This window comes from Staurois parvus, unplaced genomic scaffold (genome assembly GCF_062004578.1).
Source record: "Staurois parvus isolate SC_StPar_1 unplaced genomic scaffold, SC_StPar_1.0 ptg000084l, whole genome shotgun sequence".
Classification (NCBI taxonomy): Eukaryota; Metazoa; Chordata; class Amphibia; order Anura; family Ranidae; genus Staurois; species Staurois parvus.
Genome location: NW_028317880.1, coordinates 331,010 through 358,168, shown reverse-complemented (window position 1 = coordinate 358,168; position 27,159 = coordinate 331,010). Strand labels below are relative to the sequence as shown.

The following is a 27,159-nucleotide window of genomic DNA, read 5'->3' as shown; positions in this document are numbered from 1 at the left end:
CCTGTTTGATTGTGGGACTCTTATCAAATACTCGAGTGGCCTGGGGGAGAGAACAAGTGGGAGGGCGGAGCCTAGACATGGCGGCGTCGGAGAGCACGATGTGAGTGCTCTCCGATAATCTCATTCCCGACCACCCCGAGACCCTCATGAAGTGAAGCCCTACCTGATTGTGGAGGGACCTGGGGAGCGAGCGGCAGAAGCGGAGAGCGGAGCGTGTACGGACATCCGGGAGGTGAACTTGCTGGGGAGATCCAGCGCAGATGCCGGGTTGCCGGGGAAACGAAGCTGGGAGGCGTGAGCCGCAAAGGACGACTGGGAAGTAGAGACGCCGGCCAGTTCCCTCGTGGAGAGGTAGTGACAGGTCGGCTCCCCTGGCACCACATGAGTGAAAACCCGTGCGGCTAGAGGAGGAGAGATGCTGCAGGAGTAAGGGGCCAGCTACGGAGGACCCCTGGAGGGAAAGTGGATGCTGGCTGGCGCCCTGATGTGACAGGGTGTTGCCGGCGTATAGCTGCCTGTACCCCCTGGACGGCTGTTTGACCCTGGGGCAGGGAGACCCATAAATACCAGACGAACCACCCTCCTTCCCTGAGTCGACTTCTAAGGACCGAGAAAGGAGGAGGAAAGAAAGAAAAACAGTATCGGAAACTCTGAGGAATCCCCCCCCAGGACTGAGCAGCAGTGAAGACCTCCCACACAAGTATGGAGTCACCGTCCTGAGAAGGGAAGGGTGAGTGAAAAATGCTGGGAGCTTATTGTGTGGTGAACCCCTGAGTGATTTAGGCTACTAAGGGGTGAAGGAGGGGGAGGATTCCCAGGGGTTTGAAGATAAGAAGAGAGGAGGCCCAGGTGCCCTAGGAGAGTAAAGGTTATAGGAAAAATTGCAAGTCTACCAAGATATTTAAAGGATATGAAGAATAAAGGTCCCAAGGGAGCAGGGCCCAAAGGGTCCCAAACAGGAACAATAAAGAAATATACATCATATGGAAATACTACGCCAGAAAGGGCCCAAGGTATAAAGGGGGAAATGGACACTAGTTCAGGAAGTAGTCCTAGATTATCAATGGGCTTGAATAGCAGCAGTAGCCAACAAATAGTGGATGGCCTGGGAAGGAAAGGATCTGAAGGTGAACTACAGGTACCAAATAAGAAGGAGATGACTGAAATGTTTCAAAATCTGGAAAAAACGATAAAACATGAAATGACAGCTATTCGAAACGATTTAGGACATCTGCTAGCAAGAATGGAAGAAACGGAGGAGAAAGTTAAAACCCAGGCCCAGAACATAGATAATCTAAGGAAAAAAATAAGCCAATTAGAAAATAACCAGAAAAAAATGATCTATAGGATGGAAGTTCAAGAAAATAAAGAAAGAAGGTGTAATCTTAGATTACGAGGAATCCCAGAGACTGCTAAAGGGGAAACATTATACGAACTAGTTAAAAAAATTCTAAACTCCATAAGAGATAGACCTGAAACAGATGGGATCAAGTTAGACGGAGTATTTAGAATAGGAAAGTTCAATCAGGCTACCGAGAAGGAAAGACCGAGGGACATAATAGTCCAGTTCCAAAAATTTGGGGTCAAAGAGGAGATCTGGAAGAAGACCAAGGGAAGATCATTAATTAAGTTCGGAGACTTGAGTATCCAAATTTATGCGGACTTAACAGTAGAGACCCTAAGGAAAAGGAGATCCCTGAAACCCCTGTTGGAGCAGATGAGAAAACAGAATGTGCAGTATAGATGGGGTTCCTCAGCATTTCTAACTGGCTGGAAAAATGGGGTTACAGCGTATTTGCGATTTCCGGAAGATTTAAGAGATTTTTGCGATAGACTGGACTTGCATAGAATGGAGATAGCTGGGTGGGAAGAAGAAAAAGAAGACAAAGGAAATATAACTAATGCAAGAAAAGAGGACTGGCAGCACGTGGGGGGAAGGGGGGAGGGAGAATTAAGTAGAGACCGAGTTTTTTTTTTTTTTTTCTCTCTCCACTCTCTCGCCACTGGCCTTCCTCCTCAGGAGGTCGTGAACCGCTTAGAGGATACGGTTAAGGGTGGGAGGTAAAGAGTAAAGACTCTCGCTGAGTCTAGACTATAGAGAGAGGGAATCGGGTGGCTCGGAGATGAGGTGAGCCGTACATAGGTGGAGCTTACGCCCTAAATTTTAATCAATGGTGGAAATGGATCCACAAATGATTTGTAGGCAGCTTATATGCCTAAAAATGGGAAGGGGAAAAAAAAGAGAGGGTGGGAGGGGTGGTAGGAGGGGGGAAGGGGGGGGGTGGGGCTAATATTCTGCAAGTCATTTGGGCCTAATAGGAGGAGACGAATTAGAAGAGAGATAATAAAAATTAAGAAGGATGGATGAAATACAGTTTATAACATATAATGTGAATGGGTTAAATTGCCCTGGGAAAAGATTCAAGTTGTTTAAAGAGCTACATCATAGGGCAACGTCAGTGGTATTTTTGCAGGAGACACACTTTGAGATAGAATCTAATGTGAAACTAAAATCCAAATATTATCCTACATGGTATTATGCCGACTCTCCAACTAAAAGAGCAAAGGGGGTGGCAATAGGATTGGCAAAAAATATGAGGTTTGAGCTGGAAGATAGAAGGACTGACCCGGAAGGGAGATTCCTGTTTTTGAAAGGTAAACTACAGGGAATTGAATGCACACTAGCCAATATATATTGCCCCAATAAGAAACCTGAGATCTTTCTAAAGGGTCTGTTAAAAAAATTGATAGATTTTAAAAAAGGGCGTTTGATAATAGCAGGAGATTTAAACCTCTGTATGGACCCACAGATGGATGTAACCTCCCTTGTGCAGAGAGAAGGGGGTAGGTCCCTGAGAGCTTTGAGGAAGGTGATCCACGAATACCAACTGGTGGACACCTGGAGAATAATGCATATGAAGGACAGAGACTATACCTTCTTCTCTAATGCACACGAGATGTATTCGAGACTGGATTACATCTTAATAGATCATCAACTCATTGAAATGTTGGTTAAAATAGAAATAGAGACAAGAACTTTTTCGGACCATGCCCCAGTTGTGATGAAAATGGGATGGGGAAAAAGGTGGACGGGAGGTTTAGGTTGGAGGTTAAATGAGGCTTTACTCTTTGATGAGGATATTGTGCAGAGGATCAGTGAAGAGATTAAGGTATACTTCCAGGAGAATGAAACGCAGGAAGTATCGACAGCTACAGTATGGGAAAGTCATAAGGTATATATAAGAGGAATCCTGATTGCGATGGGAGCAAGGAAAAAAAAGGAAAGAAGAGAGAGGGTTAGTGGACTCTTAAAGGAAATCCTGGAATTGGAGTGGATACACAAGAAAAAAATAACAATAGAAACAAGACAGAAGTTAAGGGATAAAAAAGATGAATTAGAGAGATTGATGGATGAGGAGAGGAGAAGAGTATATAATAAAGTATTAAGTGAAAGATATAGATGGGGTGATAGACCAGGAAAATACTTAATGAGAGCCCTGAATAAGAAAAAAAACAGAAATTATATAGAAAAGATAAAAAGCCCTAAGGGGGAGATAGCCCACTCAACTAAAGAAATCATAAAAGTATTCACGGAGTATTATAGAAAGTTGTATAACATCAGCCCCCAAGGAACATCAAAAGAAATTAGAGAAGGTATTAATGAAAAAAGGAGGATATATTTAAAAAATGCGGGATTGCCAAAGCTTAGTGAAACACAACTGAACTCCCTGGAGGTAGAAATCTCTCAGGAAGAAATAGAAGTGGCATTGAGAAGTACAGGGGGAGGGAAAAGCCCAGGCCCGGATGGTTATACCGTTAAGTATTATAAAAAATTTAGTGAAGTACTGTTACCAAAGTTAAAGAAATATATGAATGACTTGGGAGACGGGATGGAGGTGAGGAGGGAATCCCTTCAGGCCCATGTAGTTCTCATCCACAAGGAGGGAAAGGATCCCTCTCAGTGCTCTAGTTACAGACCCATTTCCCTATTAAACACAGATACTAAGTTGTACGCAAAGGTCCTAGCAAACAGGCTGAAAGATCTAATGCCCGATTGGATCCATGGAGACCAGGTGGGCTTTGTCCAGGGGAGAGAGGGTAGAGACAATGGTTTGAGAACTCTGATGCTTATCCAGAAAAGTAGAAAAGGGAAAGCCCCGGTGGTGCTCTTGTCGATCGATGCCGAAAAGGCGTTTGATAGAGTGGACTGGGGCTTTATGATAGACAACTTGGAAGGGTTGGGGATTGGAGAGAGAATGCGAGAATGGATAGGTAAACTATATAAGGAGCCCACCGCAATCATTACGGTAAATGGGGAGAGGTCGGAATCCATTGGGATGTCCAATGGAACAAGACAGGGATGTCCATTGTCCCCCTTGCTGTATGTATTGACATTGGAACCCCTGCTGTCAATAATAAGGAATAGTGGAGCGGTAAAGGGAATCCAGATAGAAAATATAGAACATAAAGTAGCGGCCTTTGCGGACGACCTACTGTTTTATGTAGGCAACCCCCGAATATTACCAAATATAATGAAGATTCTGAAGGAATATGGGGAATTATCTAATCTAAAAATTAATCCAACAAAAACTGAGATTTTGAATATTAATATACCAAAGAGCGAAAAAGAAAGGCTACAAAAAGAATTCCCCTTTATTTGGAGAGAAAAAGATATAAAATACCTAGGCATAAAACTCGCTACCTCATATAAACAACTGTATAGATTAAACTATATTTCTCTGATAAATGAGATTAAGGACGAACTAAAAAGATTAGAAGGAGGAAATCCATCATGGTTAGGACGTATGAACCTAATTAAAATGGTAATTATACCTAAAATACTCTATAGATTTCAAATGATCCCGATTAAACTCCCAGAGGTGTTTTTTAAGATAATGAGAAAAATGTTAACAAGATATATTTGGAGGAATAAAAAACCAAGAGTATCATATGAAACACTAAGTAGGACTAAAGAGAAAGGGGGGATGGGACTACCTGATGTCAAGAGATATTATAAAGCAGTAATGTTAGCAAGAATTTATGATTGGACTTTTAATCATAAGGGGAAAAGCTGGGTTAAAAATAGAGAATGATATGAGTGGAATTAATCTGAGCAAGATGATATGGGTTCCAGCACACTATAGGAGAACCAAAGAGGGCACAAGCACTTACACTTTAACTGTCTTAAGGATATGGGACAACTTACATAAACACATGAAATGGGAATTCAACTCTATATTAATGCCTCTTGCAAACACGGAATTCTTCCCTCCGGGAAAAGATGAGATATCAGGGAGATGGATTAAAAAGGAAGATATCCAACTGAGAGATGTATTGGTAGAGGGGGAATTGAGAACATTTAGAGAATTAAAAGAGATGGTAGGAGATATGTTTAGTAAAATAGATGAGTGGAAATATCATCAATTAAAATGTTTTATAGGAACTCTCCCAAAACCCTTGAGATTAAAAAAGGAATGGAACATGTTTGAAAGGCTATTAGAAACACGTAGAGACGGGAAACACGGAGTTACAAAAATGTATAGAATACTCACAGAACTAGACACAGACACAAAGTTAAATTTTATAACAAATTGGGAAAGAGATATGGAGGTGGTGATAGATGAAGATCAACAGAATAAGATATTTAGACTGGTTCACGAGAATGTTAGTATGAGAGATGTTGAGATTAACTATAAATGTTTGACACGATGGCATATTACACCGAGCACTGAGCACAGGATGAGGGGGGAGAATTCAAACATGTGCTGGAGAGGATGTGGGGAAGAGGGCACGATGTTTCACATATGGTGGCAATGTCCAAAAATTCAGGTTTACTGGAAGACAATAGTTAAATTAATAGAAAAAATAACTGGAAATGACATAGGACTAGACCCAACCATTTGTCTCCTACATAGTGTTGAAACAACAGTGAATGAATATAAGGAATCAGGTATATGGCACTATTTAAGTGCTGCAAAAGGGTTGATCCCCAAGTATTGGCGGAAGGTTGAGATACCAACGGAGGAGGATTGGATCAATAGGGTAAACCAGATTAGCAGAATGGAAAAATCTTATCATATTCAGGAAGATAGGATGAAAATATACTATTCACGATGGGAAAAATGGGAAAAATCGGAAATGAAAGAGAAATATAGAAAACTCTAATCTAGGAAGTTATCCGAAGTTACTGGGCCTAGAGAGGTTTGAGATCTTGCAGAGGGTAGGGGGGGGGAGAAGAGGGGAAATGGTGGGGAGGGAGGGAAGGGAATAGAAAAGAGGTAAATAGAAGGGACAGAGTAGAAATGTATGGATATTTATATGTATTGTGTCTCTTCTTATGGATTTTTGTAATAATATGACAAATTTATAAATATTTAAATTAAAAAAAAAAAAAAAAAAATACTCGAGTGGCCTCATTTCCCTATCTTCCATTCTTGGACCTGGTTCACTGCCCATTGCTCCCTCTGGGTCTTGAGGCCCCAACCTAATTCCGCTGGTGGACCCAAAAATGTTTTATCAGTGTGTATTTCCTTCTTAATTCTTCTTGATCTTTTGACTATTTGAGAAAAATATGAGACACCTTCACAGAAAATCTTTTGGTAAATCTAACTCCGACATTTTGTTCAATCACGTCTTTAACGCTTACCTGCTTTGAAAGCAAATGTTGTACCGACCAGCACTCCCCGGGCCTCATCTCGCTTCTATACGCATCTCTCAACTCCTCTGCCCTTTCTCAAACAACAGCTTATATGGCAGGCTGGGAGCGGGAATTGGGAGTAACTTTTCCGGAAAAAGACTGGAAGGTAATTTGGTACTCCACAGCTACATGCTCCCGGTATGTGATAGCACAGGGAAATTCCTATAAAGTCCTCATGCGCTGAAATCTTACTCCGGCTCGCATCTCAAAATTTTTTTCTCAGTCACTCCACTTGTATCAGATTGTATTGTAAGCGTTCTGTCTCCCTTTTATTTTGTAAAATACCATGCAAACTGTGGGTGATTATATAAATTCTGTATTAAAATTATCATAAAGGTCTGACTCAGTAGGAATAATTTAACACCTCTGCAATGAGACCACTGCTTCCCTAGAAAGAACAGGGACCCAGTCTGTTTCAGGCTCTCTGGGCAGGAATACACAATGGCTCACCTATGGTGGACCTGCCTGAAGGTCCGCAGACTGTGGATTACGGTTTGTACACTGACTGATACACTTCTGCACTGTAATCTAAAGAAGGACCCGGTTGAGGCCTTGTTAAATAAGCCCATACAGGCAGTACGCAAAAAGCAGGCCTGAGTAATCACCTTCCTTTTCATTGCCACTAAACAAACCATTGCTCACTCCTGGAAGTCTCCCTCTCTTAGCCTTCAGGAAGGTAAAACCCGCCTGAATAGCATCATGGTCAATGAAAAATTTACAGCTATATTGGAAGACAAATATGACAAATTTTTGAAAATCTTGTCTCTATGGATAAATTACTGCAGTTGTGAGCTCCCCTCCTCATATTTAGAAGTGGAGTTAATGCTAGTGTGAGACTTTTTTTTCCTTGCGTTCTCTCTTTTCCATCTCCATCACCTCATTCCCTTCCTGTAACCCTTTATCTTCTGGTTAGAAAACATCCACATCCTGGGTAGAAAGGCCTCTCCTCTGTCAGCAGTTACATACTGGGTCCCTGTTCTTTCTAGGGAAGCAGTGGTCTCATTGCAGAGGTGTTAAATTATTCCTACTGAGTCAGACCTTTATGATAATTTTAATACAGAATTTATATAATCACCCACAGTTTGCATGGTATTTTACAAAATAAAAGGGAGACAGAACGCTTACAATACAATCTGATACAAGTGGATTAGGTGGGCCCTGTGTGTAGAGTTTGCAAGCTAAAGAGAAGGAGGGAATGGGACAAAGAGGTAATAGCAGTGAGGGATGAGCTGATGGAGAAGGTTGACGTACAGTTTTTAGGTGGAGGCAGGGTAGGCTTCAATGAATAGAGGAGTTTTCAGGGATTGCCTAAAGGTGCACAGAGTGGGAGATAACTGGACAGATTGGGGTAGGAAGTGCCAGAGGATTGGGAGAGGTTCTGGGGAAGTCCTGGAGGTGAACATGGAAAGTGGTGACAAGGGAACTAGCGAATAGAAGGTCTTGGGTGGAGTGCTGTGAATCTAGCAGAAGCATTCATAATAGACTGAAGGGAGATAGCATGTGTAGAGATAGGCCAGTAAGAAGAGAGTTTCAATAGTCAAGGTGGGAGATAACCAGGGAGTGAACACTATAGCTCTGTAATCAGCAAAGCTCATACTCTCCACTATGTGGAGAGCTCTGACTTGTCATAGGCATGTTGGACCTCTGCAAAAGGATCATTACTTCCACTAGAAAGCAAGGTTCTCACTCTTCAGCATTCTGGCAGGACACAGGCCTTTTACACAGGCTCCTTTAGAAAGAATATGAACACTGAATACCTTTTGATTGGTGCACATGGAATGTAATAAAATGACAATGTATTCAAGTTTGTATTCTTAATTTAACAATGTACCTTCTTTTGCTTTCAGCCTCCTAAAAAAAAAAAAAAAGAACTCTGAGTTCCTTTGTTTTTGCAGCTATGATCTGACTTGTTAGAGGGGGCGGGTCAATGTTCATTCTCCATACTCCCACTGTATGTAGGAATGTAGACACTCACCCTTGCTTGCTCCCGAGGTGGAATAGAGACTAAGATCCTCATTCATCTTGGGAGCAAGCAAGAAAGGGTTGCTACGTTACTAAATACAGTGGAACCACGGAGAATGAACGTTACCCCCCCAAACTGGAAATCAGATCACAGCAGCAAAAACAAAAGTATTTGGAAATTTAGAGGAGACAGAGCAATGGAAGGTTCTTTTTAAAATTTTCACCCAGGGGACGTGGCCTGGCGCATGGAGTAGTATCAGCGTCCATGCTGAGCTCCCGACCCGGTCCTCCATAATGGGCACTTTCTCTCCCTCATGGGCTTCTGTATACACCTCACATGGGGAAGAGCAATCTCCGGACCCCCCAGAGAGCAACGGGGAGCTGGTCCAGTGGCAGTATGAGCTGGTTCCTCACTCGATCCGTGGGCGAGGCCTCAGGCGCTCTGGCCGTCAAGATGGCGCCAGCACCTCTTCCCTCCTCATCCCCCCATGGATACAAGACACCAGGCAGATGAGGGGGAAGGTTAGCCCTCAGGGCTCTGTCTCTCTCTCTCCGTCTGGGGACTCTTCCCAAAAAGCTCAGCAGGCCCAGGGCACACAGATCCCACAGCCCCCCCCCAGCATCTCTCTGCTCTGAGGATGGCTGGGATCTGCAGTCCCACATGAAATCCCTGCACACCTACATCAAATCCCTTCCTACAAAAGGCAGATTTTGAACAATGTGTGAAACGTATTGAAAGCACATACAAACAGGAAATTTCTGATCTTAAACAAGATATCTGTGTGCGTATGGAAGAGACTGAAAATACCGCTGACGGCCTGTGTAACGCTTTACAAATCCACAAAGAGACCCTTAACTCCCATACGGTTCTTATACAACAGCTCATGTACCAACAAGATGACATTGAGAATAGGAACCGCCGTAACAATATCCATAGCAGGGGTATACCCGAATCCATTGAACCTAAAGATTTGGCCGCGGCAGTTACCACCATCTTCTTTCAACTACTCCAGCAACCTATAGACACCTACATTGAGTTGGACCGCATACATCGCACGATGGGCCCAAGACGTCCTGATCCATCTTTTGTCCGTGACACTCTATGCAGGGTCCATTACTTTAAGGTCAATGACGCCATTATGCGTCTGGCTAGCACGCAGGACACCATCCTATTCAATAAAGTACCGGTGATGCTCCTCCCTGATCTTTCCCGCCAGACTCTAGCTATGCGCATGGCTCTGCGCCCTCTCACTCAGATGCTGCAAGAGAGGCATATCTGCTACCAGTGGCGGTTCCCGTTCCAGCTTCACGCCTCACAGAACTGTAAATCTGCCCATTAACGCACCCTTGGAGACCTGCCTGCATTTCAGTGTGTTCGAGCTGCCCCAGGTGTCCCTCCAGGACTGGCCCCTTCAACTTCTGACCCCAGGCCTCCCTTTTCCTTCTTCCTGGCAACGGTCCAATCGGAAGAAGAAGTGTTCCAGATCCTCCTCTCAACAGATCCCGGAGGGATAACTCCTTATCTACGTGAATTGGGAGGCCTCTCCTTTACTCCTTTTTCTACAGTTTCTACACATTCTGAGGGTTACCTCTGTTGGTTCAGTAGCTTGTATTTGGGCCTTTTATTTGTGCCTGTTGGTTTTCTGGTTTTGTTTTAGGTTCTGAGGCTGTGGCCTGTGGCTAATCCTTGGGTATCGCCACCGCAGCTTTCCCGTGACGGGCGAGGACGCCTTTGGCCCTAGCCTTAGGGGCTTTGGGCTCTTCCTTGTTTGTTTTATCCACACCCCATCTTTACCATACTTTGTTCATTTTTATTTGTTGGGGGCGGGGGTTTATTTTCTCATGCCTGTTTGAGGGATTATTGAAATATGTGTTGTAGAGGAGGTCGCCCTTATTTATGGGTGACCTTCCTCAAGTTACCATTTGCCTGTGGGAGGACTGGGTCGGGATCAGATACATGCACCTTTGACGTTCCCCTCCTAGGCCTTCAGTGTACTGCGTAGTATTACACTGTATGTTATTTTGACAGCTCGCCTGTCTAGTAGTTTTTCCTTCTCCTTTTTTCTCTTTTTATCTGTTCTTCTCTTGACTTCTCCCCCTTTTTTCTTTTTCTTCTCTGGGGTTGGGGGCGATTCGGCAGAGCTCTTTTGGTGTCACACTTTTTACCAATTTGTTCCCCCACAACCAAATATGACTCTGATAAAATCTTCTTCTATTAATTGTAGGGGCTTTAACACTCCGGAGAAGCGGAGCCAGATGCTCTACCATTTCCATAAATGTGGCACGCAGATCTTACTACTCCAGGAGACTCATTTTCGCTCTGATGGTATTCCAGTCCTCCACAATCGTTACTATAATCAGTGGTATCATAGTACTAATCCACAAACTAGGTCTGGGGGGGGTGTCGGTAGCCTTTCATCATACCTTCGGCCCGGAGGTCTTGGACTCCTTAATTGATCCAACTGGTTATTACCTCTTCCTTAAATAGAAATACCAAGATTTTGTTTTTACAGTGGCAAACATCTACGCTCCCAACCTCGATCAGGCTCCGTTTCTTACGGAGGTCCTTTCCCAGCTGTCCGCTTTTGGGGGTTCCTGTCTCATTGTCGGAGGGGACTTCAATGTAGCTCTCTCTCCAGATTTGGACACTTCAGCGGGTAAGTCTTCTCTTTCCTTCTCGAACCTTTCTCAAATTAAGTCACGCTTGCATGACTTACACCTAGTGGATGTTTGGCGTATTCAACATCCTTCGGAGCGAGACTATAGCTATTACTCTGCAGCTCATGCATCATACAGGCGTATAGACTATTTCTTTGTCTCACAGTCTTTGCTAGATTGGCCGACTTCATCCTCTTCTTGTGTCACTTCTTGTGGTCGGACCACGCTCCAATCCATTTTATGATTCAAGACAGGCCATGTCTGTACATCGTTTTTCGTGGCGCCTGAACGACACCCTACTCAAAGATTCTCTCTGTATCGCGGAGATAGAGAAGACTATCCAGGACTTTATTTTGGATCACACAATGGACACTACCGGCTCTCTTACTCAATGGGAGACCCTCAAATGTGTTCTTAGAGGGGTTCTTATTAAACATGGCTCTCACCTAAAAAAAGGCTCGTACGACGGAGATGTGTCGATTATTTTCGCTTATTGCACATTTGGAAAAGTCCCACAAACGTACGTTAGACCTGGTGCTTGCGGTAGACCTATCCAACGCACACAGAGATTTACTCCAACTTTTAGATTCCTCCTCCCTTATTGCGCGAGACAAAGCAGGCAACACCCATTACTCTTTAGCTAACAAATGTGGCCAACAGTTGGCGCGTGTACTACAGCCTTGTCCATCCCGTTGTCCGATTCAATACATCCAGGCGCCTGATAATTCTAAACTCACAATAAGGAAATCTGTTCTGCGTTTGAGCGCTATTATTCTCAACTGTATAATCTCTCCTCGGCAAATCCTGATATCCCCCCCATTTCCTTCCTGATGGCTATGTCCCAATATATTGTGGAGACGACGTTACCTGTCCTTAATGCCCAAGACGCTTTGGATCTAGAGGAGCCCTTCTCAGTTTTTGAAGTTCTTGGGCCAATTAGGGCCCTGAAAAATGGTAAGTGCCCGGGTTCAGACGGATTCACCCCTCACTTTTACAAAACATTCGCCGCCCAATTGGCTCCGCTTCTGGCCTGAGCGTTTAATATCATCGACGATTCGAATGTGCCTTCATCAGCCTTTCCGTCCGCTACCATTTTGCTTATCCCTAAGCTGGGTAAAGACCCTTCTAATTGCAGTATTTATTGCCCGATTTCTCTACTTAACCTGGACGAAAAGCTTTTTGCGAAACTTTTAGCGAACCGTCTTTCCCCTTTTCTACCAACCTTGAGCCATCACGACCAGGTCGGCTTTGTTCAGGGTCGCAAAGCACAGGATAATACTTCCAAAACGATTCATCTTATCTCTTATATCAAACAGCATGGTTTAAAGGCTTGCCTTCTCTCATTTGATGCCGAGAAGGCGTTCGATCGCGTGGACTGGTGCTTTCTCCGTCTTAATGGTTTGGGCTCACGGACCCTTACTCGGACTATGTCCCTCTACTCTTGCCCCTCAGTGTCTGTCCTGGTTAATGGTACGATTTCCTTGTCCTTTCCCATATCGAATGGGACCAGACAAGGATGTCCCCTCTCGCCTCTTCTCTTTATTTTAGTAATGGAACATCTCGCGCGAGCCATACGAGCTAACGACTCTATACTGGGCATATATACTTCCTCCGTGCACCACAAATTATCCTTATATGCCGATGACCTGCTAGTTTACCTTTAACAACCACTTGTTTCCCTCCCTTCTTTCCCACGAATTCCGTAGATTTGGTTCCTTCAGTAACTTTAAACTTAATATCTCTAAAACTGCGGCCCTCAATATTTCTCTACCTGCCCATGTACTGGCGAACCTTCGGCCTAATTTTTCGTTTCAATGGCGACCTAAGGCCATCACATATCTCGGGGTCCTGATTTTGGCTGATCTTAATGCTTTATATTCTCTTAATTATTTACCCTTACTTTCACGTATTCGAAAAGATTTGGCTACATGGGGCACTTCAGCCCTTCCCTGGTTCAGCTGTATCAACACCCTCAAGATGGATACCTTACCTAAGCTATTATACGTTTTTCAAACGGTACCGATCACTGTTCCTAAGAGTTTTTTCCTCTCTTTATGCTCCATTTCGATTCGATTATTTATTTGGCACCGTGGGTTTTCTAGGTTAAAGCACAGGTTACTTACTTACCTGAAACTTGAGGGTGGAGTGGGTTTGCTGGACTTTGAGCTTTATTACAGAGCTGCGTTGCTGGCCCGGATGCTTGATTGGTTTCCTAGACCTTTTAATAAAGCCTCTTGTGTGATTGAACAAGATCTTTCTCAGATGGATCTTCAGGCATTAGCATGGGGGTACGATCGGGACTATCAGCGGTTTTCCGCCTTGTCTCCCTTGACCTTAGCTGTGCTGCAGTGGTGGTATAAATGAGGCATAGTTGCTTTCTTATCTTCCAATCCTTCTCCTTTGTCATCCATATTTGATAACACCACTCTTCCCCAAAGTTTGGACTCCTCTATTATTGGACCCTTTACACGTGCCTCCTGGCCCATAGCTCGGGACTTTATTTGCCCCCAATTGGGTCTTCCGCTCCTTCAAGGTGGGTCTAGGGACTGGTTGACCACTGTACACCTATCCTCATTTTGCAAGCATTTACACTCTTCCTCCAACATCCATCATCCACTTTCTAAGATTGGACGGCTGTGCTCCCTCCCTCAACCGCCGAGACACGTCTTTGCCTCTCTCTATAAAGTGCTCCATAATGCTCTTTATTCTGAACTCCCTTCCTACACTAAGGCTTGGGCTTGAGACCTAGGTAGAGAGGTGCCAATCCTATTACCCATCCCCTTCTTTTTTCTTTCTTCTCCTTCGAAGCCCTTTCCACTGACCCCTTCTTTTCTTTTTCCTTCTGTTTCCTCCCCCCCCTTTTTTTTCCTCAATTATGGTTTACCATCTTGGTTGTGCGGAGCTCTTTCATACTGGTCCATACATCGTGCCAGGGGATACCCCCCCCCCCCTGAAAAGTTATGTTTTACCTCTGTAATGGGTTATCGATCCTTCCCTTTTACTGTTATATTGCACTATTTTAATTTACCCACATGGATCATAACCACCTCTCTGATGTTTTTCTTTTGTTTATGTACTTGTTTTTTATACTTCCTATGCTGTTTGTTAAATTTACGGAAAATAATAAAGACAAATTTGCCTTTAAAATTTTCAGCCAAGATCCCTTAGATTCAGTGCCAATTTCATCCAAATCATCCAAATTTAGTGGCACAGGCACTCACTAAGAGATTAAATAATTACACAATAGTTTGCTGCTACACATTCCCAGCTGATATAATTGATTGCCACAAAAACTCAAACACAGAGAGATCGATATTGCAGCAGCTGCGTGCTACACTGATGAGCCCTGAAGAAGGAGGAATTCATAACTTCCAAAACACATTGGCTATTCATTTTTAATAAAAGACAATCATATAAACAACCACCTCATCAATTTATCCTTTTGTTTTTTTGTTTTAAACAGAAAACTTTAGTAAGTTTAACAATAAAATAAAACAAGCAGCGGTGCCTTGTCCTCATCAGAAACAGCAGATACATTGGAGAGAACATACAGCATAATTCAGTGTTACATAAAGTACAATAGAATGAACAGAGCATATAAGAACGTCTGGCCATAGGGTTCGGATTGTGCTAATTTCAACTACGATATAATGCACCTCAGAACAACTAAATAAAAGGGTATATATTGCATCTCAGCGCAGTTACCTAAAAGGGAGGATGAAAATGGAACAAGAAGGGGGGAGAGATAGAGGTAGGGGTCCATGGGGATATAATCCCTTACTGCACAGATCCAGCTATAAAGGATCAGCAATGCTTCAAATCAGTAGCTCAGTGATGGTCATTGTAGAATAAACCAGCTATAGAGTCAATTCCCTTGCATCAGCCCTCCACATCTACAAGGTAGGGGGGTTAGGCTCGATTTATCCTTCTTAGTGAGGTATAAAACAGTGTGAGAGCCTGAAAAGTGGAATTTTGCCAGTTGCAACTTTACATTTCTTTCATCGTGCTTTTTTTTACGTTTCCAAGCAAATTTTAATCAGAATGCAAAATGTAATTATATTTGCAATAGGCCGTAAATGTCACATCTTTGTAATGACTGATATGTGCTTTTACTGTTTTTCCCCATCTTTTACTATGCTCATTTATCCACTAGTTTAGTTTGTTGCTTTTACACTGTCTGTTGGGAAAAATGCCAACATACAAATATTTCTTGAACAATGTTCATTCTGTCTGCCAGGTGCTGCCATAAACATGACTGCTGTTATGGAATTGCAGAGGAACATGGATGTTTGCCCAAGTCTGACATTTATGAGTGGAGTTGTACTGATGACACATTTATCAAATGTGGTAACTATGTTACATAAATGTATTAATGTGACTTTTTATTTTTGTGTACTATCAGTATTATAAGTCCAAATCCAAAAAAGTTGGGATGCTATGTAAAACCTACATAAAACAGAATCCAATGATTTACATATCTCATAAATTTACATTTTGATCACAATAGAAAATAAAAAGCATATTTAATAATCAAACTGAGAAAATGTACCATTTTAGCAAAAAAAAAGGCAGGAACGCCAAAAAAGATCAGGGCAACAAAAAGCTGGCAAAGTAAGTGGCACTAACAAAGAAGAGCTAGACAAACTTATTGCATCTAATTAGGTTAATTGGCAATAGGTTAGTAACAGGGCTGGGCAAAAAAAAGAGCATCTTAAAGAGTGGGAATGTCTCAGAGGTAAAGATGGGCAGAGGTTCACCAATCTGTGAAAAGCTGCATCTAAAAATTGTCAAACAATTTCAGAAGAATGTTCCTTAACATAAAATTGCAAAGACTTAAAATTTATCATCATCTACAGTACATAATATCAAAAGATTCTGGGAATCTGGAGAAATCTCTGTGTGCAAGGAACAAGGCCGAAATGCAATACTAGATGCTCATGATTTTTGGGCCCTCAGATGGCAATACATTAAAAACAAGCATGATTCTGTGATAGACATCACTGCATGGGCTCAGGAATACTTCACAAGATCACTGTCCGTGGACACAGTTCACTGTGCCATCCAAAAATGCAAGCTACATAGTTCGTCTGGCTGAAAAAAGACAAAAGTCCATCCAAAGCTCTATCATGCATCACTATCTTCTCTAGGTTAAACCTAATTTAAAATGGTCTGTTGTAAAATGGAAAACTGTTCCTTGGTCAGATGTAACAAAATTTGGCATTCTTTTTTGGCAACCACGGGTGTCACATCCTCTGGATTAAAGAGAAGAGGGACCTTCCAGCTTGTTATCAACACTTGGTTCATAAGCCTGCAGCTCTGTGGAATGGGGATGCAATAATGCAAATGGAATTGCACTTGCATATCTGGAAAGGTACCATCAATGCTGAAAGATATAGCCAAGGTTAAGCGCAGCATATGTTCCCATCCAAACGTCTTTTTCAGGGCAGGCCTTGCATATTTCAGCAGGACAATGCTAAACCACATACTGCATTAATGTCAACAGCGTGGCTTCGTAGTAGAAAAGTCCTGGTGCTTAACTGGACGTCTGCAGTCCAGACCTTTCACCAATTGAAATTGGTATTTGGCACATTTTTAAATGAAAAATATGACTAAGAAGACTCAGGAATATTGAGCAGATAGAATCCTATATCAAGCAAGAATGGAACAACATTACTCAAAACACCAGTAATGGTCTCCTCAGTCTCCAGCCATTTACAGAATGTTAAAAAGAGGAGATGCTACACCATGGCAAACATGGCCCTGTCCAACCTTTTTAAAACGTTGCTGCCATTAATTTCCAAATTACTTAAAATCTTTTTAAAAATTATTATCTTAAAATATATTTTCTCAGTTTAACCACTTGCCCTCCTGAGGATTTACCCCCCTTCCTGGCCAGGCCATTTTTTGCGTTACGTCGCTGCGTTACTTTGACAATTGCGTGGTCATGCAATGCTGCACCCAAATGAAATTTACATCCTTTTTTTTCCCCATAAATTGAGCTTTCTTTCGGTGGTATTTGATTGCCTGTGTGGTTTTTATTTTTTTGCGCTATAAAGAAAAAGACCAACAATTTTGAGGGAAAAAAACTGTATTTTTGACTTTTTGCTATTAAACATGCCCATTAAAAAAATTTAAAAAATCTAATTTCATCATAAATTTAGGCCATATATATATATTCTGCTATACGTCTTTGCTAACAAAAATCCCAATATGTGTAAATTAAATGGTTTACGTGAAAGTTTTAGCATTTACAAATGGCGGTTTAGATACTGGAATTTTTTTTTTTAATTTTTACTAGCAACAGCGGCGATCAGCGACTTATAGTGGGACTGCGGCGGGCATTCTGACACTGGGGGGAACTGACTTGATATCACTAACATCCCCAGTAACACTAATACAGTGATTAGTGCTAAAAAAAAGCACTGACACTGTACTAAGGGCACTGGGCAGGAAGGGGTTAACATGAGGGGCAATTAAAGGGTTTACTGTGTGCTGTTTTACTTGTGCCTGTGCTGCACTGTAGTCACACTGCTTTGCATGGCAGTGCTGTGCACAGATATCCAAAGCAGTGTGCATGAGCTGACAGGGAGAACTGTATTGTTTACATACAGTTCTCCTCCTCATCGGAGATGCTCGGCAATCACCGGGCGCTGGCGAGTAATCACTGGCTGGGACCCAGTGATTGACAGCCACGGCGCGGGTAGGGCACGTGCACGCCCCCTACCTGGAAATGCACAATCTCGTATATATACACGTGATTTTGCACACCCGTGACGCCCTGTAGCGGTATATTTGCTATAGGGTGGTCAGGAAGCAGTTAAACATTTGATATATTTTATATTTTCTATTGTGGAAAAAATATGAATTTGAGATTTGCAAATCATTGCATTCTGTTTTTATGTGGATTTTACGCAGTGTTTCAACTTTTTGGGAATTGTGGTTGTAGGTTCAATACACTTTTATGAATCAAAGTGCTTAGTGTCACCTGTCTCATATTTTCCAGCTATTATGCTTTATACCACTCATTCCCAAACAGGGTTCTATGGAACCCAGGAATTCATGCAGGTTGCTGGAAGTTGCTTGACCTATGGCTGGTTGACTTCCCATTTGATGGTGTCTGCAGAGTTTTAGAGTCAATACCACTTTGAAGATCCAGCAGCATTGCACAAAATGTCTTTTTAGTTGTCTATAAGTAAGGTCTCTAACCACCACTGTAAAGAGGGTATTTTTTCCCACCCCCAGAAATAGCAATTTCACATTTAGGTCATATTTATGTTTGTGAACTGAACAGTTCTAGGAAACAATTAGCGTGCGATAAAATAAAATAGGTCAAATAACTCCTCTATCTTGGTGAAAGAAGTCTAAATAAGGAGCAGGCCTAAGAAGAGTTAGGAGTAGTGGGGAAGTACACCTAAGTCATTGGGTTCATTTTAAACTGAATAATACAGTGGGCATATGTAATCTTTGTAATTTTGTCTAAAGCAGAGCATGTTATGTGTGGGCTGCTTATGGAAAATATTTCTGTACGGTCATATGAAAGTGGTATTTTCTGACCACACACAGAATACATGCAGCAATTACAGTTCATTTTTCCTGCAAAACATGCATTTAGTGGCCTTAACCGGACATCCAAGTTCTTTATATTTTTATCATTTAAACACTAGAGATCTCTAAATAGTCTAACATGGTTATATATAGGGAGGAAGTGGCTTGACAGTTTATGTGGCACTTGTTTTCAGGGGTTATTTAAATAAGGTTTTGGTATTTCTAGAAATATATTTGACCTGGTTCACGTAAAATGTACCGAAAAATTTAATTGAAATACTTACCGTAATTTTCTTTTCCTGAAGAGCTCCATGGCAGCACAGCTGGATGAGGCCCTGCCTGATCAGGACGTAACTCAAATTTTTGACCCACCTCAGCCTAGGCATTCCGTAACTCGTACTACAAAACTGGGTGGGATTTGTGCTGCCATGGAGCTTGTCAGAAAAGGAAAATTGCGGTATTTGAATTAAATTTTCCATTTTCCTAATGGCTCCATGTCAGCACAACTGGGATTAAACTGGCCACACACGGGATGGTAATACAAAACCAATTTAATTTCAACTGGAAGCAGAGGCCAAGACACCCCTGCCAAAATCAGCAGTAATCAAAGCAGCAGGTTCTATACAATAATGAGTCATGAAGGTATGAACAGAAGACCATGTAGCCGCTTTGCAGATTGTTTCCTGGGAAATTTGGCTCACTGCAGCCCATGATGTTGAAACCCCTCTAGTGGAATGCGCTGTGACTACCTCAGGCACAGGCAACCCTCTTGTTCTGTAAGCTACAGAGATGGTCTTGACCAGCCATGTAGTGATTACTTGCTCTCGAGCCTTTCTGTGCACTGTTAGGGATGATAAAAAGATGATCTGACTTCCTGAACTCAGAAGTAGCGTCCACATAGTCTCTCAATGAATGACCAACATCCAATGGACTTGGGTCCTGGGAATGTTCTGAAAGGAGCATCAGGAGTGTAATATCTTGCGTTATGTGAAACCTGGAGTCAACTTTGGGTACGAATCTTAGAATTGGTCTAAGCACGACCCTATCCAGAAAGAACTAAAGAAAGGGTTCTTTAAACCCTAAGGCTGCTAGTTCTAAGACTCTTCTGGCTGATGTTATTGCCACGAGAAATGCTTTTTTCAGAGTAAGATGCCATTCCTCCAACCCTGCCTGGAGGAATTCCAATAAGTGGCAGACTCTCGGGGTATCAGTTCCAAAGCCAAGCCTGTTTGCAAATTTCATGAACTTGCTCCATATCCTGCTATAGGCTGTGTTGTTGCTGTCCTTTCTGGCTCTCATCAAGGTATCTATGACCTTGTCGAGCATCCTAGATTGATCAGCCTTTGCCTTTCAAGACCCAGGCCATCAGCCTGAGTTTCTGTGGAGCGGGGTGCCGAATGGGTCCCTGTATGAGGGTGTGTGCATGGTGCCACTGGAAGAGAGTATGGTTCTCTGATGTTCAATGAGTGGAGTATCAGGTACCAGGGACTCTTTGGCTAATCTGGTATTAATGATAGAACAGTAACCCTCTCCTGGTGTATTCTGCGCAGCAAGCTGAGAATCACCAGAATTGGAGGGAAGTCTTGAAATTCCATGCCATTGTCAATGCATCCACCACTATAGCTTGTGGGCGACTGATCCTGTAGAAAAAACATGGTTGTTTGGTATTCCCTGGTGAGGCAAACGGGTCTATCTCAGGAAGAAATGCCCATACCACTAGACTCCAAAAAACTTGGGGTGAAAGGACCCACTCGTCGTTGTCCAAACTCGTTCTAGATAGATAATCCACCTGGGTTCTCATTGCTGTTAGCAGTTGTAAGTTGGCTTGGGCCCATTCCATAACTGGAGTAACCTCCCTCAGGAGGGGTATGCTGTAGGTGCCCCCGTCTCAGTATGTAGGCTACTGCCGTTGTATTGTCCAACTCCATCAGAACAGGTGCACCCTGAATGAGTCTTTTGAAAGCCAGGAGTGCTTGGAATGCTGCCCTCAATTCTAGAATGTTGGAAACCATATTGACAGCCTGGAATGACCACTGGCCCTGGGCCCAGTGAACTCCACACAGAGTTCCCCAGCCCGCTTCGCTGGCATCCCATTGGAACACATGCTACTGTATCGCAAGTAACGAATGGCATTGTAGGAGAGTCTGCCGTCTCGACCACCATTCCGGGCTCATTCTCATCTGGGAAGTGATTTGTATCTTCTGCCCAAGATCCTCCAATCTCCATTGCTCTAAGAGCCCCACCTGAAGGGGACGTAAAGTCCATTGCGCTAATTTGTCTATCGGAATAGCCAAGTATGACCTTCCTAACAGCCGCATACATTCTATTGAAGGAAGATAGAGCCTCTTCTGGGCTATTGACAGCGTGTCCAGGATGCCTGAAATAGTTTCCTCCGGTAACGCCACTGATGCTGCCCGAGTGTTCACTTCTGTGCCTAGGTATACCAAGTTCTGGGTTGGCACAAGGTGACTACTCCTGGTTGATTAACCATCTGAAGTTCTCTAGTGTCTCCATGGTTAACTTCCAGTGTGACAGAAGCGTCTCTCTGTCTAGATTCCAGAATGAAGACAGGGAGATGTCATCCAAGTAGTGATATATTCGCACTCCCTGCGACCTCAGCTATGCTACTAGGGCCAGAAGAATCTTCGTGAATACTCAGGGTGATGTGGTCAGCCCAAAGGGTAGACATACATACTAGAAGTGGAGCTGCCCTACCGCAAACCGTAGAAATGTCTGGGGCTACCGTACATGGAAATATGCATTCTTGAGGTCCACAGATAGAAACCAATCCCCTGGCTGAATGATTTTCAGAATTGTCTGGAGAGATTCCATTTTGAATCTGTCTTTCTTGATATACATGTTGAGCCTCCTGAGGTCTTGCACCGGTCTCCACGTTCCCGACTTTTTCTGCACTAGAAATAGAAACGAGTAGATTCCAGAAAAACGTTCTTGCTGGGGTATGGCAACTATCATGTCCTGGTTGAGGAGGGTTTCTATGTATTTCCCTAAAACATCCTGCTTTTCTCTTGACAAAGGTAATTTTGTTGAGACAAAGATTCTGCAGGGATGCCTCAGGAACTTCCGAACTGGATGGTGAAAATTACCCAAGGCTCCTTTACCTCTTGTACCCACACTTGAGGGAACTTGAATAATCTGGCTCCCACGCAACAAGTGTTAGCCGGCAGATAGTCAAAAAGGCTTATGGGACTCCTGTCCCAGAGACGAAGTTAGTCTCCTCAACTTACGGTTTGCCGCCGTGTTAGACCATTGACGACGAAATTCTCCCCCTGGCCTGTAAGACTTAGCATCTCTATCTCTGGTCCTTGGTGAATTTTTGTATGCTGCACCTCTTCCGCGAAGCAGCCTCTGATCCTGGGGAATAAACCCTGACTACCCCCTGTGGCTTTTGCGATGGCAATGTCTAATTTATTTCCAAACAGGGACTGCCCTTCAAATGGTATTGTTACGGTGTGAGGTCAGTTTCAGAGACCAATTGCTACAGCAGTTGTAAGGCTTACCTGAAACCAGCAGGATTGGTCCACCAGCGGGTCACTCTAGGAATGACGCAGGCTCACCTGAGGTGTGGGGTTTAAGTATCCACCAGTCTTCACCAGAGCTCCTAATGGTGGAGATGGATTTGGCTGCGTGTGAATACCAGGTCTCAGTCTCAGGATCACCCCGCCAGGGAAAGGGCAAGCTGGAAACCAAGAGCAGATCAAACAGTTTAGGGATAAGACAAAAGCGGAGTCAGTCACAAGCCAAAAGTCGGTCACAAACGATATAGACGTCAGTAGTAAGGATGAGCGGGATATTGGCTGGAAGGCACAATAATCTGGCAAGGAGGAAGTGCATAGACATGGCTTTTATAGGAAGTTCATGGGAGGAGCAAGGAGTTCAAGGTTCAAGAGAAAACAAGGCACAAGGCAGGATTATCCAATGGATCAGGCAGAGTGTTGTCCAGCATCTCAGGTAGCTCAGTGAGAAGAGTTACTGCCCGACACAGTAGAAGTCCCAGGTTCAAGTCCAGGCCCTGACAGTACTCCCCTCCTCCCAGGATGTCCTCTGGATGTTTTAAGGCCAGGTTTGTGAGAAAAACTCTGGTGGAGCTCTCTTGTCAATCTAGAGGCGTGAACATTCTCCTCAGGCTTCCAAGAATTTTATTCTGGCCCATATCCTTCCCATTGAACCAGATATCGTAATTTGTTCCAAACGATCCTGGAATCAAGAATTTTCTCTACCACAAATTCTTCTTCACCCTCTACCTCAACAGGTGGAGGAGGTGGAAGAATTCTTCCAGGGAAAGGATTTTCCTGAAACTGTTTGAGTAGTGATATGTGAAAAACAGGGTGAATTTTCATACTGTCCGGAAGTTGTAAGCAAAAGGTGACTGGGTCGATTTGGGCAGAAATGTGAAAAGGACCCACAAACTTCTGACCCAACTTAGCAGATGTACCTTAAAATTCTTTGTTGATAACCAAACTTTGTCACCCACATGAACTGTAGCCTTTTTGTAATATTCCTGAGCTTCCCTCAAAGTCTCAATCAATTTCTCTTGAATCTCCCGCAATGTAGTTATTCTGTTGGTAACAGCAGGAATTGGAGTTGTGATAGGGAGATCAGGAATAAAAACTGGATGATAACTGGTGTTTAAGTAAAAGGGACTTTGAGAAGTGGAACTATGTTTAGAATTGTTGTATGCAAACTGCAGTGGGAAGACAGTCCACCCAGTCATCCTGAAGATAAGTGAAAAAGCATCGAAGATACTGTTCCATTGTTTGATTAGTTCTCTCAGTCTGACCATTAGACTGTGGATGAAAAGACAGATTGATTGTAACACCTAAGGCTGAGCAAAAGCTCTTCCAGAATTTTGAAGTAAACTGCACACCTCTGGCAGATACCACATCATCAGGGATTCCATGCAGTTTAAAGACTTCTCGAACCATCAGTTCTGCAGTCTGTTCAGCAGTGGGCACCCCCTTAACTGGAACAAAATGGACCATTTTTGTGAGACGATCAACAACTACCAAAATGGTGGTCATTCCTTTTGAGGGAGGTAAATCTACCACAAAATCCATAGAAATAAACCCCCCATGGTCTTGATGGAACAGGAAGTGGCTGAAGCAACCCCAAAGGAGAGGCTCGGGGAATTTTATTGCGTGCACAGGTCAAGCATGAGACCACATAATGTTTGACATCTTTCTTGTACCCTGGCCACCAAAAGGAACGAGATAACAGTTCTTTAGTCTTAGAAACTCCAAAATGCCCAGCAAGTTTGGAATCATGAACCAACTTGAGAGCTTCCACCCGAACAGATTCAGGTACCTAAAGTCGATGTCCTTGAATCCAAAAGCCATTCTTATAAGTCAGGTTAATGTCCTTAGGTGGATGATTGAGAAGTGGGTCATTCTCATACCCCTCTTTAAGAAGATTCAAGAATGCCTTAGGACTTGTGGCCCCTAGAAAGTTCTTTTGAGGTATTGAGGCAAGATTGTGCAGTCAGAGTTGTTCTCCTGGAGAGGCCCAGACGACATCCATGATAAGGCATCAGCCTTACCGTTTCTTGACCCAGGTCGATATGAGATAATAAAATTGAACCTGGAAAAGAACAGTGACCAACGTGCTTGTCTAGAAGACAATCTCTTGGCAGAATGGATGAATTCTAGATTCTTATGATCCGTGAAGACAGTCACAGGATGCTTAGCCCCTTCCAACAGATGCCTCCATTTGGAAAAAGCTTCCTTAATTGCCAGCAACTCCTTATTCCCAATGTCATAATTCTTTTCAGCTGGTAACATCAAACGAAAAAAAAATGCACAGGGATGAAGCTGCATTTTTTCTACTCGTCGCTGAGAAATGATAGCTCCCACGGCAGAGTCTGAGGCATCCACTTCCACAATAAAAGGTAGCTCAGGATCTGGATGTACCATTATTGGTGCAGAAGTGAAAAGGGTCTTTAGCTTACTAAAAGCAGTTTGCGCCTCAGTTGACCATGCAAAGGGCACTCCTTTCTTTGTCAGTTGTGTAATTGGTGCTATTACTTTAGAGAAGTTTCTTATGAATTTCCTATAAAAGTTGGCAAATCCAATAAATCGATAATAAGTGTAATAACTCCTGCGCTATTAGCCAATTACACGCTAAGCAGTCAGCACTCAAGTGCCACAACCTAGGCACCAAACACGATAAAAAACAGAGTCTAATAGTAGTGCAGCGCTACAAATACATGTGCATAAAGCATAATAATAAAAACATAGGTGTTCGATGGGAAAATCAATGCCAATATAATACCCCTTGCAGAACCTCATGCATAAGAGGGGGTCTCTCCTAGTGACACATACAGCCCCAAATGAGTGAGTCCCAAGTAGGTAAGTGTCCTATAGGTGAAACAGCATAACACACTCAGAAAACTCTTCATGCAGGTGCTCTAAACTCTGTGTGAATCCACAGTGACAGGGGTGCCCCCTCAACTTCTTGCCCAGGCCCCTCAGGACCATTGAGCTAGATATGCCTCTTTGAGATCCTCCAAGAGGATGGAATCCTTCTTAGCTGGGGTAATGCAACTCTCTCCTCCTCTGGTGGGTAAGTATCCAGACGCTGTCTCCTAATACTGGGACGAGTATCACTCCATATACATCCCCAGTGAAGCAAAGAGATCCAACATAGTGTAAAAGGATTCACACTAATAGAGGGATACGCATGCTATCCCTGTATCTTATTTCTATACAAGAGATGTCCCTAAGTTATGGAGCCTATATGAACTACAATAGTATGGCCGCTTAGTTACCACCCCCAGACATGTTATTGGCCAGGAGGAGAGTTAAATAGAGCTCTGTCCTTTGGTAGGCGTATATCCTGAGGAAGTCACGTGTTCCAATCGTGACGTAACGCGTAGATACGCCAGTAGGAGGGGCAGAAAGAGTTTACGTAGTGACATCATATCCGGCGTGGGCGCCATCTTGGTGCACCCCAGCATTGCCCACACATGCAGTACACCCATAGTGTGGTGAAAACGCTGATTGTTATCTGATGCAATGTGAGTAAGCATTTTTTACTTTGGAGGTTGCAATAAATGATTTTACACTGTGTTGGATCTCTTTGCTTCACTGGGGATGTATATGGAGTGATACTCGTCCCAGTATTAGGAGACAGCGTCTGGATACTTACCCACCAGAGGAGGAGAGAGTTGCATTACCCCAGCTAAGAAGGATTCCATCCTCTTGGAGGATCTCAAAGAGGCATATCTAGCTCAATGGTCCTGAGGGGCCTGGGCAAGAAGTTGAGGGGGCACCCCTGTCACTGTGGATTCAAACAGAGTTTGGAGCACCTGCATGAAGAGTTTTCTGAGTGTGTTATGCTGTTTCACCTATAGGACACTTACCTACTTGGGACTCACTCATTTGGGGCTGTATGTGTCACTAGGAGAGACCCCCTGTTATGCATGAGGTTCTGCAAGGGGTATTATATTGGTATTAATTTTCCCATCTAACACCTATGTTTTTATTATTATGCTTTATGCACATGTATTTGTAGCACTGCACTACTATTAGACTCTGTTTTAAATCCAATAAATCGTATTTCCTTAACGTTTCCAGGGGCAGTCCAATCCACCACTGCCTTGATCTTTTCGGGATCCATGCTCACTCCTTCTGAAGAAACTATATATCCCAAGAACTGGATCCTGGTTTGTTCAAACTCACACTTCTCCAGTTTGATGTAAAGTTGGTTCATCCTTAACCTTTTGAATACAGTGCAGACATGATTGCGATGCTCCTCCAGGTTGTCCGAAAAGATGAGAATATCGTCCAGATAAGCAATAACAAACTGGTCCAACAGATCTCGAAAAACATCATTGATGAAGTGCTGAAAAGTCGCGGAAGCATTGCATAGGCCAAAAGGCATAACTAGGGACTCGAAGTGTCCATATCTGGTTCTAAAAGCAGTTTTCCATTCGTCTCCTTGACGCATGCATACCAGGTTATATGCCCCCCGAAAGTCAAGTTTTGAGAAGACTTTGGCAGAGCGGAGTCTTTCCAACATTTCTGCGATTAAAGGGAGTGGGTAACGGTTTTTAACAGTGATTTTATTCAAGCCCCTAAAATCAATGCATGGACGCAAAGTGGAGTCCTTTTTCTCAACAAAGAACAGGGCTGCCCCTGCAGGAGATGTTGAGGGTCTGATAAAACCCTTCTCCAAAATCTCATCAAGCCACTCCCTTAGCACCTTTAATTGAGGTTCTGATAAATTGAAAATGCGGCTGAATGGTATTTCTGCTCCTGGGAGCAGTTCAATGGGACAATCGT

At 43.2% G+C, this 27,159-nt stretch overlaps 1 protein-coding gene across 1 annotated transcript in view; it reads left to right on the top strand.

Moving 5' to 3' along the window:
* LOC149468571 (phospholipase A2-like) overlaps positions 1–27,159 on the top strand; it is a 46,074-nt gene that overhangs the window by 6,851 nt on the left and 12,064 nt on the right. The window contains exon 3 of the mRNA XM_089669930.1: positions 15,555–15,664. Within this exon, the coding sequence (XP_089526056.1) occupies positions 15,555–15,664 (110 nt within the window). The remainder of the gene's footprint in view (positions 1–15,554; positions 15,665–27,159) is intronic.